Here is a 15,098-nt window from a genome sequence, read left to right as displayed (position 1 = left end):
GTAGCAGCTCACTGCTCCAGATAGTGCACGCCCTCATGCATGGGTGATCAGTGAGGCCACTAATGCTGTAATTAGACAGGCAGGGCCAGGTCAGCTGACCTGCTGGGCTCAGACTTCGAGTGATGCTGCAGCCTCATGAGTGATGCTTACAGCACAGAATACAATGGATGCATACACATTGAACAACCATTTATTTTTTCTTAACAATTTAGAAATTAAAAAAGGTCATCCACAGCATTAATAGTTTCTTTTTTAACTAATTGTTTCTACCAAATAATAATTGTCAGCTAATGAAGAACTGAAGAACCTGGATCGTATGAAGTACCACACTAATCAAACAGTCTTGGTTTATGGTAATTTAACTCCTGACATGTAACTCATAATTTAACTTGTAACAATGTAAGAGTGGATATCTTGATATGAGGCAAAGGCAACCAGCACTATCAGTCACTAAGTTACACAAATGAAAGCTGTGCACGTCTAAAGAAAAAAGAATTCATGTAAAAAGAACAAGACAGTTAAATTAGTTTTTTAAAAACATTTTAATTTTACCATTTTATTAATTATAAGTGGCTAATGCGTAATAGGTTATCTGAACCATTCATTCCCAAAGCCAGCTTTTGCAAAAAAAAAACAAAAAAAAAAACTGACATGACCTTAGCAAAACCTCTTTTAATCAACAGTGCATAGGAGGAAATCTGGAATTTTGCAGCAAATCACACAGATGCATTAAAAAGATAGAGAGATGAAAAGACTAGGAATTCAGTTTTGTTTTAACTTATTCAAATCAAGGTCAGAAAGTTTTCCAAGAGGTTCAAAGGACTGGAAATAATAAAATTCTTTCAGAATGTTGCCTTTATAAGTAGCTACGTCCAAACTGACTATACAGTACATAATTACATAACATTACTGATTTTGGCTGAAATGCTCCTTTATAGTTATGGCTGCAAACTCCTTTTCTATTGTCCATTTATAATCGTGACACACTACTTAGCAAGAAACCTTATGTATTTGTATACAGGAATAATTATGAAAGCAAACAGCCAAATACATAGAAGAGAAAGATTTATGTATTTAAATAAATGTCATGCTGTTAATTATATAAATTCTTCACCCAATATTCATTTCCATTAAACACATCCACACAGATATACTGCATAAGTGTACCAAAATGCAATCACAATTCCATTTGATAAATACATGTCTACTGAGATCACTGTTTCAGGTGGCATGTGCACTGGGGAGCAGTTGTGCTCATAAAGTACTTTACACAGATATACTGAAGATTGTAGTGCACTGAAATTAGTTCATAAGGAAGACAGAAAGCAAGAGTTATTTACCCCATCTAATGAATTACTGTAGGACATTTTACTCATAAAATATGTGCAACCAAATGCTGAAAATTAAGTGAAAAATCTGCATATAGTTATACATGCTGATTGGCCTAATACCTGTATATTTACAAGAAGTCAAATACATTTATGACTGCTATTTTTCCCCCAATAAGCAGTTGGAGCCCATACATTATTAGGCAGTGTGAAGAACACTGTCAGTGTCAATTAGGGTTGTACATCTTTGACAAACACTCAAAGGGAAGCTGAGCTTGTTTTATCCACTGTGAGTCAAAGTTCCTTCCTTTGATGTTCAAAGCAAAGGGTAAGTAAACAGACTCAGTATGATCCTTGTGTCTCTTCCATCTGACCAATTCTCACCTGCATAATTTATATCATTGTCAAATAAGAGTCAGCAACAAATGCACTAGCAAGTACAACCAGTGACACTGCTGTTTACTGAACATTTAGAAAACTGCTTGTTTGTTTAAAAAGACATCAACCAAAAGATTTGCATTTAGTAAACCAAGAATGCTGACAAAATAAGAACATAGAGACAATTTGAGAGGTAGAAATTTCATAAAGAGTAGACAGTTAGTAATTGTGTTGACAAATGCTTGCTCTTTTCTTGACAGCAGCACTTGTATGGGGAGGTAATATACTGTTATATTATGCCTGTATCTGGCACTGCATCAGGTTCCCTCCCTTTTAAATGACTTTGATTTACTCACATTTATGCTCTAACAGGAGGAACTGTTGCATCACACTGAAGAGAAAGGAGTCAGTTATTTTAAATAAGAAGGTTAAATGAATATAAATTTCCTACAAGTCCTCAAACACCTAGACTTTTATACAGAAAAACTTTAAAATAAACATACAATGAAAAGCAAAAATATTGGGACAGTAAAGTAAAATTGGAAAAACATTAAAAAAACAAAAACAAAACAGCTAAAACGGGCAAGATTAAAAACCTGTATTTTTACATTTCTCTAATCTGATTACCCAGAAATAAAAACTGCGAATGAGCACCAAACATAACCATTTTCACTTCACTGTCCCAACACACATACGTCTCACTGTATTTACAGCATGCAATGGGAACTGTTATACACGAGTGAGGGGATTTCTCATTAACATCCACACACAGGATCAGAAAGCCAATTCAATAATGCAAAGTCATATTTACATGAACAAGAACTATACAGAATTGCTTTCAGCATGGGGTCAAATATTTGCTCAAGTTTATGGACTCCAAGGACCCCCTAGCAAACACAGATCACAGACTAAACACTCCTCCTTAAAGGGAGGGATAATCCAAGAGATTAATTACAGTATTTAAATGCTTATGCAGCATAATGTTCATGGCTATACTATTCATCAAACAATGGAAAATAAACAAAAAAAGGGTTTAGTAGATTCAGTGCATACTATGTTATTAAGAATCAAATGCTGGCAAGGTAGCAACCGTGTCCAGGAGCTCCCATTTAGAGCTGCTGTAATTGATTTTACTGTTCTTGATAATTTTTGCCAAATTTAGGCACCAAAGATGTACCAGCCCCCTTCAAACCCAATCTCCTTTGATCTGTCCAAACCTTTCTCCGAAGCCTCTCCCTCTATAGCCATGCAGTTAGCCTTCAATTCTACGTGGTGTGTGCACATAAACCCCAAAAGTGACAGGCCGGTAGGACTGCCTCCATGAAGAAGTCTCCCGGTCCAGCTGGTTAATACCAGACCATGTCTGAACTTTTTACCTGTTGATTGTTGAGCCAGAAGGCAGTCACAGTGACATTTTATATTCTCAAAGGAACAATTTTAGTGATATCCATCAGGATGTAACTGCAGTTAACTAGTGTTGTAAGAATAAAATCACTTACAGCAGCATTAACCATTTTATATTCCCCTCACCATAACCACAAAAACAGAAAACACCATCTCCACCACTAATTTCCAGAAAATAACTCCACCAAAATAGATGGAACCAACAGGAAATACTCATTATGGCTAAGGCTAAATTAAAGTTTCTCAGGTAGATAAAAAGACATAGTAGCTACCCAGCTGGTGTTTGTGTTTATAAGTTGCCTCTTCTTCCACTGTCCTCTTTCTTGATCTTGTATATATTTTACTATCTTTGCAACTGACAGCATTTAAGGCAGTGCGTGAGGTGCATGGTTAGAGGTAGCAGTCTGTCTTGATGGACTGGTCAATTATCTGAGTTTAAAACTGGATGTCCCCGGAGTTATTGTTTCATGAGTCAATATGGAATTTTCTTCATCAAAAGATGTGAGGAAGGAAGGGTTAAGGGGTCCTGCTTAGAGCCTGGAGGATCCACATACATTGCCCCAGTTGGTGGCTCCACACTGAAAAAGCATGGTTAAGAGCAGTAAGTTCTGGGTATGCTTGTGAATGGCTGGTTATGTGTGGCCAGCAGTAAGCATAAAGGATTTAGTGATTGACATTTTGAATAGACAGGCTTATTGCAGGGGAAGCTTACAATGCACAACATTTATTGGGTTTTCTGTACTAATACATTTAGTACATTTTGTGATCACTAACCCATGCTTTTCTCTGGCTTACTGTTAAATCATTATGCGTTAGAGCAGGAAAACTGGGCACTAGAGGCAACAGTAAACATTTAGGACAAAGGACTGACGTTAAGATAATTTCTTTGGCAACATTTTCTATATAGAATTTCTATTATTATTATTATTATTATTATTATTATTATTATATTCTAGGCACAATTTCAAATTACGCTTCCCAAATGTAGTGCAGCATTACATTAACAAATCTCTCAATAAAATATGACTGAATGGATGGCAAACTGTAAACATTTAGGGAAAGCTCCTCTGATAAAAGCACTGCTAGCTAATTATGATGATGATAATGATTAAAATGACAATACTAGCGATTACATTCAAGCAACTACATCCTGAAACAACTATATTCTATTAGATCCCTTTGTGATGTTGGCAAATAGTTATTACTGAATGCCATGATAAAAAAAAACAAAATAAAAACAAACCACCAAAAGTGCAAAATATAGGCAGATATTTATTTGTCCTGCGCTGAAGCCGATGAACTGGCCTTGGAGGTACTCACTGTGCTGTCACTTTGGTAGGGGTTGAGTTTATTGTACATTTCCTCCACAACGTTGCGTCTAAGGGGACATAACAGGAAAGGGCATGAGTTACAGAACATGCAAAGCATTTTTTTTTTAAACTTTCAAAGCTAAAAATCTTAACTGTAGTTATAATGAAAAAAGTATGGGGAGACTCCTAGATTTAAAACATTTCAAAAGCAGTTGGACTATTTTTGAGTGCTGTGAGCACTAATTTTCTCAGCTACAGCTGTTTCCACGCTTTGCAGTGTAAAGATTCCTGGTGTGTCCTGAAAGAGTACTGTCCTGCATGGATTTAGCTGATACTCACAAAGAACCTGCTGTGGATGAAAGATGAGAGGAGAATTCCTACTACTTTGGACACAGTCCGAATGCAAGCCTCACAAAATTTACAGAGCTTTTTTTTTTTTTTTTTTAATCTCACCAGGGTTTCTATATATCATATATACTGTACTCATGGGAAGAGAAAGTCAAGCAGACTGAGGACTACACTGTGAGGTGGGCTGTCATTTGTCTATTTAGTATAGATATAAAAGACAGCTCCATCCAGCAAGAGTTTAAAAATGCATCAGCTGAACATGAATAATTAAGTTAGGGAGTTAACAAGGAGAGAGGAAGAGCTGAGTAGAAGTAAAAAGGAAACAGGCCAGTAAAGTGATCTTTGTATTTATTTTGATGGACATTTATATTTGCCCATGCATTTGAGAAAACCTTTAAATCTACAGTTCTATTAGTATCCGAATTCCTCTGCTGTGTTTCATGGTACTTCAGTGTAAACAGGCACAATGTGCAAGCTCAGATTTTACCATTTCACCTCTTTTCACCACAGGTCTTTACAGAACTGTATTGAAATGGGTTAAAGACAGGAGTTAACAAAAATGCTGAGCACATTTTTAGGCCATCAGGTGCATGCACTCGCACAGAAAGTCAAAATTGTGTGAGTTTGTGTCTGTTTAAGTTCAAGCACTCACTTGCTAGCCAGCTCTCCCCCCGGTGGGAGGTTCGGGATGCTCTCCGTGGCTAACACACACATCACATGGGCTAAGTCTGGAATGCTCTCCACACCCTGCTTCTGAATGAGCTCTGAGGAATCACAAGGACTTTTGGGTAAGACTTGTTGGGGGAAGGCATGTAAAATTATAAATCTTTACATATATTCCAAAATTGAAAAAAATGCATTCACTCATATGTAAATATCATATAATCAGAATGCAGGACTGCAAGAAATAGCATGTATAGCCTATGCTTTAGTGGATGAGTCACCACTCAGTCTAATCATTGCAGGAAGCCTATAAAAGATTGCCATCTATGACTCATGTTACCCTCGACCTGCTTTTACAGTGCTATGAATAAACGCTCTTCATAAAGGTTTTTCATCCCCTTTTTTACTTATCCGTGCTTTCGTAGCAAAAGCATTTGGTTCTAACAGAAGAAAAGATTGTCCCTCTTTTGTTTAGAGGTCATTCAGGTTTGATGTCATGACCCTATAAAACTAGAGCTTACTATAGATGTTAATGCATCAAAAATTGTTTCAATGTCGCCCCCCCCAAAAAAAACAACAACACGTGCACACACACACAAAAACCAAACAATAGGCTAATCGTTGGTACAACAAAACTGCAAAAGTTTTTCGACTAAATAAAAGAGCTGACAATCTCAAGGGTTCAGTAAATAAATTTTATTTGAACGATCATTAACATCTAAGAATAACATCACAGTTTGTCTCTACATTACCAAGACTTGGGTGCTAATGTACAAAAATTAAAATTAAACAAATAAAGCATAGGGTGCTTGACCCACTAATAGTGAAATACTTTTCTATGAAAGTGTTCTGTAAAATCATGTAAAATGAGCACTATAAAACAGCTACCTATTGGGGGGGGGACTGATCTAATACAGACACATGGACTGTTGGACTAAGAAAGGACCAACCATAGACTTTAACCCTTGTCACAACCTATGGATAACTCTAAATAGAAAATAATGATATGGGATTCACAAGAAATGTAGTATGTGAAATTTACTCTGTGCAGATTGACAACACTTAAATGCTTCTTCCAACTCACAAAACCTTTAGATTAAAATTACATGAACTAGACTCAAGACACCGTTCCATAATTTAGAAATAATAAAAACACAGGGAAAAAGTAACTTGGTTCATTTGCATTAGTAGTGCTTATTTGGCTAAATAAAACGGAATGCATTGATGGTTTCTCTTCGAAAAAGGTAAATATTTATGTAAGAATAAATAATACAGATAAATATAAGAAGACGTGTCTTCAGTTGCTCATGAGCATAACCTGAGATGTACACAAAGGATGAGTGGGTCTACTATTCTGCTTAATGCGAATTTTTTCTCTCTCCATGCAGTGTCAATAATGTCTCTACCCTGAACTTAATTGTTCCATCAAATAATGTTTTTTTAAGTTAATACAACAGGTATGCTTTATAGATAAAGGTAACCAAACAACTTCAGAAACTGTCAAAATAAGTCAACACTAGGGTTCCAGGATGAACAGAAGCTGCTTTAACATCTGACACACCTAACAAAACGGTGGCATGACAGCCACAATAAATACAAATATTAGCAAACTGAGTAACTCAGAAAACCAAAAAGACAATGGGTTTCATTTCTCAATAACTACCAAATGGGAGTGTACATGTCAGTATAAAAAGAGTTCAGAATCTTAAAGTGGGGTTTATCAAAGCCATATAAAACTCTGATTTGTGCGGAAATGGCCTTGTCAGTTGATAAATCGCACCTGAGCACGATGCATGGGCATATTGTCCAATTACCATATGCACACGCCAGTAACAAAATCCATTTACAAAAATAAAAAATAAAAAATTAAGGGACATAATTGTAGCCAGGATCACTAGAGAGATGACAGGGGTGGGAATGAAAAGAACAAACGAACGAACGAACTATGGGTACATGTACAACATTAAAAAGAATAGTAATAATGCTTTTTAAGTCATAGGAGCTTTACTAACATAACTGATGTGGCATGTGTTTAACCATTTTATCCTCACAACAACTAAACTAAACTAAAGCCGAGTTAGGATTTGATGGGTTTGCTGAAATATATCTTTGGGCAGAGCAACTGCACTTTGTGGCAAATATTTTATTAAATGAATTTAATGATGGTACAAGCAATAAGCCACAGAGTACAATTTACTATTTAAACTATTGCAACTTAAACTATGCATCTGCAACCCAAGTTAAATGTAATAATGAAACTACTTTATTTACTTCAAATACATTATACCAGCACATTTGTACTCAATACTGCATGAGCTGCCATGAAATATAATTATGCTGTAATCTCACAAAAATAAATCTGAAAAAATTAGTAATCATATATTCATTCATATCTGACGATGCAAACGAGGACACCTGACTGCACTCAAAGCTGTTATGAGCACCACCACATCTATAACAAGCCAGACAATCTCGCTCCTATTTAGCACATTTCTACAAAAAAAAAACAAAAAACAAAAGCAAAACAAAACACAACAGACACAACGTGGAGAAGGGCGGCATAACATTAAAATTTTCATTTTATTTTAGTGTTCTTGATGCAAGTAACTACTTAGTCTTTACTTTTTGTAAGCATCCACACATGCTTGGCAATTGAGTCACCATCTTTCTGCTCAGTGCATCGTCTCATGCACAACGGTGGACCTATAGCTATTGTCAAGTAAATCTATGCACACTCAAACACACATGTGCATACCACATGCATACATAGCATAAGCATCTAGGCCAGCTTCACAAAGCTGGTAACTCTGAAGAATAATGTCTGCAACTTAAATTAACTTTGCATGTAGCCTTTCTATTTGGGGGGGGCGGGGGGGAGATGAAAAGAGAAAATAAAACAAATCAGATCAAATTTGAAACACAGATTCTACATGTTAGAATAACTCAATGCCGTGGACACAGTTACATGCACAAGAACATTCTAAGAGCAGCCACATTGCTTTGTCAATAATTTCAATAAGGAAAGTAAAATAAATTCTAATCTAATTGCACAGTCCTGTGAACTAAAAGGTACCCAAATGAAGACATACAAACAAAATAATAATAGACAATAGCTTTAGTTTGGAAGGCCAAGTTTGCCTGGAAAAGACCTCAACCTGTGCAGGTGCTACTAAATATGACTTAATGCTGTTGAAAATCATGCAAAGCTTTAATGTTCTTGTGAATGGCACAACATGGAAACAGGAAGATTGCATCAGGGACTGGCCAGGTAAAGTTCAAATATAAAGTTATCCATCTGGTTGCATTGAATGATTGCGCAACCCATGTTAAATTTTACCAAATGAAAAACATGAAACACAAATACATTCATTTACAACCTACATGATATATGCCAAAACCCTTTAGTGGCTTCAAAACTTTCTCTATATAGCTACATTACGAAAAAAACAGAATGACCAACAAAATGTCAGTTTGAGGCAATAAGTAGTAAACATTTGTTATTCTACCAGCAGGAGCAGAGGGTAACAGAGCCAAGTACTCCACTACTGTACACAAGTACCATTTTTGAATATTTTTACTCAATTTTGGGTATTCTTGTTTATGTATTTTTACACATGTGGAGACATGTTTATTTTTTTCTATACCTTTAAAGATTAAGCCTATTTATGACTCTGTAATATTAGTCTAACAACTAGTTATTTTGAAGAGTCCAAAGAGTATGTACAGACAGAACACCACTAATTAAATTTTTACTTTTGATAATAAATTAAATGTTCATATACACATCTCACATACACACACATATATATATATATATATATATATATATATATATATATATTTTATTTTATTTTTTTTTCCATTGTCTGTAATTAAATTTACACTCTCACTTGAGGAAACATTACATATATCTTGCAGGTTAACTTTAAGCTTTATTTTTATTTTTGATACTTAGGTAAATTTTAGTGCAAGTACCTTAATACTCAAGTGTATTTTTGAATGCCAAACTTTTAAGACAGTAATATTACATAGTTATTTTTACTTTTACTAACGAAAGATATTTGTGTACTTTTTCCACCCCTGTATAGAAGAACTGTAAAACATCTATGATCTTTCAAATACTGAGTTCAACTCAGAATTTCTCATGTTTAAAAACACTTATAGTAGACATCAGTCAGAGCAACAAGTACTACTAGACTCATCTAACAAAAAAAGTAAATGTGTGGGGAAAATTAAATGCAAGCACTACGCATAATGCTAATAAGTGGTCATAAACTTTCATTACTTGTTAGCTACATTAGCTTCATAGCCCCAGTGCAACTATGTAAGGAATCAAAATTTGCACATCAAACATGATGCGGCTGATCGTCTACATTTGAGGTAAGTGAAAAATTAGTGTAAATTTGAATTTTCCCCAAAAGCAATTCATGACCAAGAATAGTCCCTGTGTTTGTTTACCAAAAAAATCTGCTTTGCATGCAGGACTACATACAAAATCATCATGCTATTGGTATCTGAACATGCCTGTGGACTACGCTGCAATGGTATTCAATAAACTCTTTAAAGCATTATATTTGGGGCTGGGTGCTAAGGGCTAGCCAGTCAGCTCCAAAAGTTGAGGGTAAGGCAACGGCATTCTTCGTTATAGGTGCAAAACAGAAATCATGCAGAAAATGAATATCAAGGCAACCCAGAGGAGTCACAGCTACAGATGCACTGCTAAACCTCACATATCATACTGTGTCAGTAATAATTATATACACTACATCAGTGAATCTCAGACATTCTGTTTCAGCGTTCTCGGCACATTTAGTTTATGGCTGCAAAATCTCTGGAACGTGCAAATGAACTTGGTTCAAAATTCAAACACATGCTTATACAAGTGAACATGAATTACATGATAAGGCCAAGAGAGTTTGCTAACATTAACAGAATGTATTACTATACTTCCAGTTTTAAAGACAGTCAACACAAGAATGGTAGTTCCAAATTTGGTTTGTTTTTTTTTATATTAGATACTTCTAAATATAGCAGCATTCATAATTTAGTACTGAACTGAAAGGTGAATCAACCTTCTGTAATCCTCTCATACAATTTCCTCAGTGAAGAGTCATGATGATCATTATACGGAGTCATGAAGACACACTACTCTACATACTATAGTAAAATCATTTGGTAAGATAATACGTTTCAATTGTTAAGAGTGCTTTTGGCAACAAATAATCAAAGGCCTCTATGAAGAGCTTCTACTCTCACAATGTTTTATCGACCCTGTTAGATGAGCCTTGTTAGGGTTGGACTTCCCAAAAGCATCAATGTGTAAGGATCATCTTACAATGATATTTGTGGCATGGCAGTTTTGGGAAACCAGATACTGTCCAATTATGTGGGTTTATTAAAATACTAACCTGTATTTCTCTTCAAAATATGGGGATTTTTTTGACTGGAACTTTAAAAACATCTTTTTAGCAATTATACAATGCCATTTAGAAAATCCAACAAGAGTGTAACTGCTCACTCTGTTTATTTCTTTGTCTCTCTATAATCAATAGCTTATTACTGTAATATTATTTATTAGCCTTTTTAGATGCTCCACCTTCTACTCTGTTCTGCAGGTACTTATCCAGCTCCGCCTCTCTTTTCACAGCTTCCGGGTTGATCTTAGGTGCACCTGGAAAACATACCAGTATCACGCTCATGTTGTCACGGCTACCCTGTTCAGAAAGAAAGAAAGAAAGGGAAATAAATCACACAGGTCCAGCTACACACAATGCTTAACAATATATAAACAGAACTGTAAAACACACACACGAGAGTTTGAGTTTTGTTTGAATATCAAACCCATTATGCTATTAAGCAATAGGCCTCACCTTGTACAAACAGGTGTCCACTATGTCATTACACACCCTCTCCAGGTCCTCAGTCACCTCCAGCCGTGAGCGCACAAAATCACATAGTTCCTCATTGGTCATGACATCCCAGATGCCATCACAGGCTAGCACTACAAACTCATCTTCCGCATCCACCCTCTCAATCTCATAAACCTCTGGCTCAGGGGACACCAGCTGCTCTGTGGGGCCCTTGCCATGTACACATTTATAGTCAAAGTCTCCAAGGGCGCGAGACACAGCCAGAGAGCCATTAACCCGCTGAATCATGACAGCTCCACCTGCGTTCTGAATCCTCTCCTTCTCCAGAGGGTTACTGGGCTTGTGGTCCTGGGTGAAGAAGTGAACCCGCCCTCCCCGGCTCAGCAGTGCCCGAGAGTCACCACAGTTGATGAAGTAAAAGTGGCTTGGTGAGACCATGATGCCCACGGCCGTGGAGCCACTGCGGTCGGAGCTGTGCTTGCGTTCTGAAATCGCCCGCATGTGCTCATCGATCTGCAGGAAGCCTGTGCGAATGCCGTTCTTAACACTCTCCACCGAGGGCTCAGGCGGACTGACTGCAGCTTCTGACCCATCTTCACCGCCTCCGCCCGGGCCCCCACCCCTGAAGTCAGGGTTGCTGGTGATGTGCTCCAAGAGGTGTTCACAACAGTAGCGAGCCACCTGAGAGCCTGCATGTCCATCATAAACGGCAAAGAATGACCATGAGCCAAGGCCATGAGGTAGGCCAACAACAGCAGTGTGTGCATCCTCCATCTCTACCCGCCAGCCCTGCATACTGCTAAGGCCATAACATACGCCATTTCCCTCCCCATGGGCATTATACTTCTCCATCTTTGGCTTGTCCAAGAAAGCACCCATTTGCTTAGTTTTCACCTGTTTCAGCACAAAAAAAAAAAAAAGAAAAGAAAAAAAAAAGAGAGAAAACCCTTTTTAGAACGTTAATGTACAATAGCTGGCTTACTTTACAGTATTTCTCTCCATAAATGTTCGGAACTAAACAATGTACCGACGTCAAATAAGCAAAAAGGAACACTTCAAATAACAACATTCAACACCTGTCATACCTGTCATACAACTACCACGCCCAAAATATGTTGCCTAGTAACAAGACTAGGCATAAATAAGGTCATTATAGGTAGTAATTAACAACCACAAACGCTTCAAATGTTTCACTAACGTATTTTAACGAACTTTGTCCCCAGCAAGTAAAAAGCTCAATAAAAGCACACTAAAGAAACACAAGGCACTGTTCAAACGTGTTCGTACCTTTCGTTAGCTAACTTTTTAGCTAATGATGTTAGCTAGCTGGCGAGCCAGCCAAGCTAGCTAACAGTTAAACTACATAGCCAACACGCCAATACAAGGATAACCGAGCTAGGTTAGCGTTTGAAAGCAAATCTTGCTGATTAACCTAACCTAAAGCTAACCTAGCTAGGTTAACTTTTTAAAAGCAGCATTTTAATCAAATAACCTAGCTAGGTGAGCTAACTAGCCAACAGTTATACATTACTTACCAGTGTCCTTAGGAATGAGAAGATGCCGAAAGACAACGGTTTAACTAGCAAATACTCTTAGTTAATAGTAACGTTAGTTCGCAAACCAGCTTTTAAAGTATCTATTAGGTTGGACAGCCAGTAGCTATTTTTAAAAGTACACGGCAAAGCTGGAAACCAGCTTACAAGATACCTCATTAGCTAGCTGTCTTCGCTATGTGGAAACTCGAGCTCTCTTTGTATCGAGAAAAGATAAAATGCTAAAAAAAAAAAAAATTCAAGCGATGTTATCACTGGAGTCTAATAAGAGTAACTATAATGAGGTCCATCTCAGCGTTTGTATTTGATTTGGTTGTTGGCTGCGCTAAGGGAAGGGAACCTTACCGCTGACTCCGAACTCACGCCAGCACATCTCTGAAACCTAGTTTGACAACGACGGCCAGTCCCCGGATGTGCGAATCCAGCGGCTGCAGGCTGCAAAGCTGCATATGCTTCAATTACATCATCGGGTGTGGACGTGTGCAAATGGGTTTATTTCAGGGGGGAAAAAGTCTTATCATATATCATGTTTTTAAATTACGAAATTCTCTTTACTTAATAATTGAGATTGAAAAAAAAAAAGTTAGCGGCTAACACCATGACTTTTAAAATCGCTTCTGGGGCTTCCAAATGTATGTACATAGGCTATTGTATTGGTAATTATTTAAAACCAACAGAGTCTGATCCTTGCTTTGACAGTGCATGGAAATGTGAGACATAATAGTATTGCACATGGAAAACTATTTTGAAAACAAATAAACCTAGTGTGCCCGGAGTTTCTTTTTTTTCTTCCCCAAACAGAACTACAACTAGAACTACAACTATTCTTATTTACTTTGACAGCTAGCAACAACAAAAATAATAAATACATTTAACAACAGCAATAATGAGAGAGAATCTTTAGAATCCCAGCACATGTAATGGCATAAACAAAAAAACAAAAAAGGTCCTCAAATACATCCTTGTATCCATCAGTCTCAGAGGGATATGGATCTCGCAATGGTGGTGGCAGTCACTTCTATCATCCTTGCTCTTATACAAGGTGACAATGTTGCAATCCCTCATATCCTGAGATACTTCTCCCTCCACATAACACTTTTTCTGCGTTAGAGGACCGCCCCTGGGATTCCATCCAGCCCCAGGGCCTTTCCGGTAGGTAGGCAGTCAGTAGCCTTTCTCTGTTCCTCTATGGTGGGGCACTCACGCATTTACAAGACTGACAGACCCCTCAGGCATTTGGAGTCTGGTAAAGGAAAGGATTCTTTCTGTCCTTTTTTCAAGAGACTTTATTATTTTCAAAAGCAAGTTTTTTATGGAGAAGCTAACATCATATTCTCTCATTTTACATTTACATTTTCAGCATTTAGCAGATACTCTTATCCACAGCAATTTGCAAAAGTGCTTTGTCATTTCCTCATGGAATTTATCCTAGCCAGTACAGTAGGTTAGAATCAAAGATACCATTGAATTAGAATACTGCTAAAATACAGGAATAAATGCTGATACCTAGAAGAAATGCAAAATAAGCATAAATTCTATATCAAAATAGTAAGTGAAATACCAAATAATACCATCAAATAAGGTGTGGGATTAAAGTTCATTTAAATACTCCACAAATAGATGAGTTGTCAGTCTGCATTTCAAGACAAGCAGTCCAGCTATGCAGCATAAGTTCCTCCATCTGGGAGCCAGGACAGGTTCTCTTGGTTTGCTTGTGTCTTTCCCTTGCCAGAAGAAAGTGGAGTCTCATTCATGCATACAACCTGACCCTGTTAAGTCCACTTAGAGCAGCAGCAGTTTGTTATTTATTACCGTCTTGTCTTGCATGCATCACCTAACTTCTGAAGGTCTTCTAATATAACTGTTGTCATTGTTTGTAAATTCCATCAGGCTAATTTGAGTACTGATCTCTCTCTTTTCATCTTTTTGTTGGCTGGTGCAAGGATTAGTTTGCCATTCAGGCTGTTGAGCCCTGAGCTCCATGCACCCGGTGAATCAAACGAACTGTGGCAGAACAGCTTAGGCAGGCAGTAGTTGTCCAATGAGGCAAAATGGCCCCTCTCACTGTCAGAGTGCCAATACAATTTGGCAATTGTAGAGTTGCAGAAGCTGCCAGAAAGGTGTTGGTGTTCAAGAGCAGACTGCCTTATGGGCCCCAGGTTCAGATTCTTTCTCTGTATTACTCCTGAAGTCTTTCCTATAGATGGGTATGGCCACAAGGCATCAGAGGTTTCAAATCTAAGC

At 37.3% G+C, this 15,098-nt stretch overlaps 1 protein-coding gene across 3 annotated transcripts; it reads right to left on the bottom strand.

The window, feature by feature from the left end:
* Positions 1-944: 944 nt before the first annotated feature.
* On the bottom strand, positions 945-13,266 carry ppm1ab (protein phosphatase, Mg2+/Mn2+ dependent, 1Ab). 3 transcript variants are annotated; one of them, XM_081717839.1, is made up of 6 exons: positions 13,200-13,266; positions 11,302-12,195; positions 11,028-11,145; positions 5,421-5,532; positions 4,431-4,488; positions 945-3,688 (listed from the first exon to the last, which is right to left on the bottom strand). In XM_081717839.1, the coding sequence occupies exons 2-6, from the start codon at positions 12,178-12,180 to the stop codon at positions 3,641-3,643; spliced, it is 1,215 nt and encodes a 404-aa protein (XP_081573965.1). In that variant the 5' UTR covers positions 12,181-12,195; positions 13,200-13,266; the 3' UTR covers positions 945-3,640. The 3 variants fall into 3 exon arrangements, with proteins under 3 accessions (XP_081573965.1, XP_026858754.1, XP_081573966.1); XM_027002953.3 differs by having other exon boundaries at positions 12,837-13,252; XM_081717840.1 differs by lacking the exon at positions 5,421-5,532 and having other exon boundaries at positions 12,837-13,252.
* Between the last annotated feature and the right edge of the window lie 1,832 nt (positions 13,267-15,098).

Source organism: Electrophorus electricus, chromosome 7, assembly GCF_041902795.1.
Source record: "Electrophorus electricus isolate QZ-2024a chromosome 7, ASM4190279v1, whole genome shotgun sequence".
Taxonomy (NCBI): Eukaryota; Metazoa; Chordata; class Actinopteri; order Gymnotiformes; family Gymnotidae; genus Electrophorus; species Electrophorus electricus.
Note: the sequence above shows the minus strand (reverse complement) of the source record. Positions and strands in the feature narration are given on the sequence as shown.

Coding starts and splice junctions, on each gene's coding strand:
- ppm1ab (XM_081717839.1), bottom strand. CDS start 12,180: ATGGGTGCTTTCTTGGACAAGCCAAAGATGGAGAAGTATAATGCCCAT. Junction 4,489..5,420: donor GGGGGAGAGCTGGCTAGCAA/GTGAGTGCTTGA, acceptor ATGTCCCCTTAG/ACGCAACGTTGTGGAGGAAA. Junction 3,689..4,430: donor CCTACCAAAGTGACAGCACA/GTGAGTACCTCC, acceptor ATGCTTTTTCAG/TGTGGAGCCACCAACTGGGG.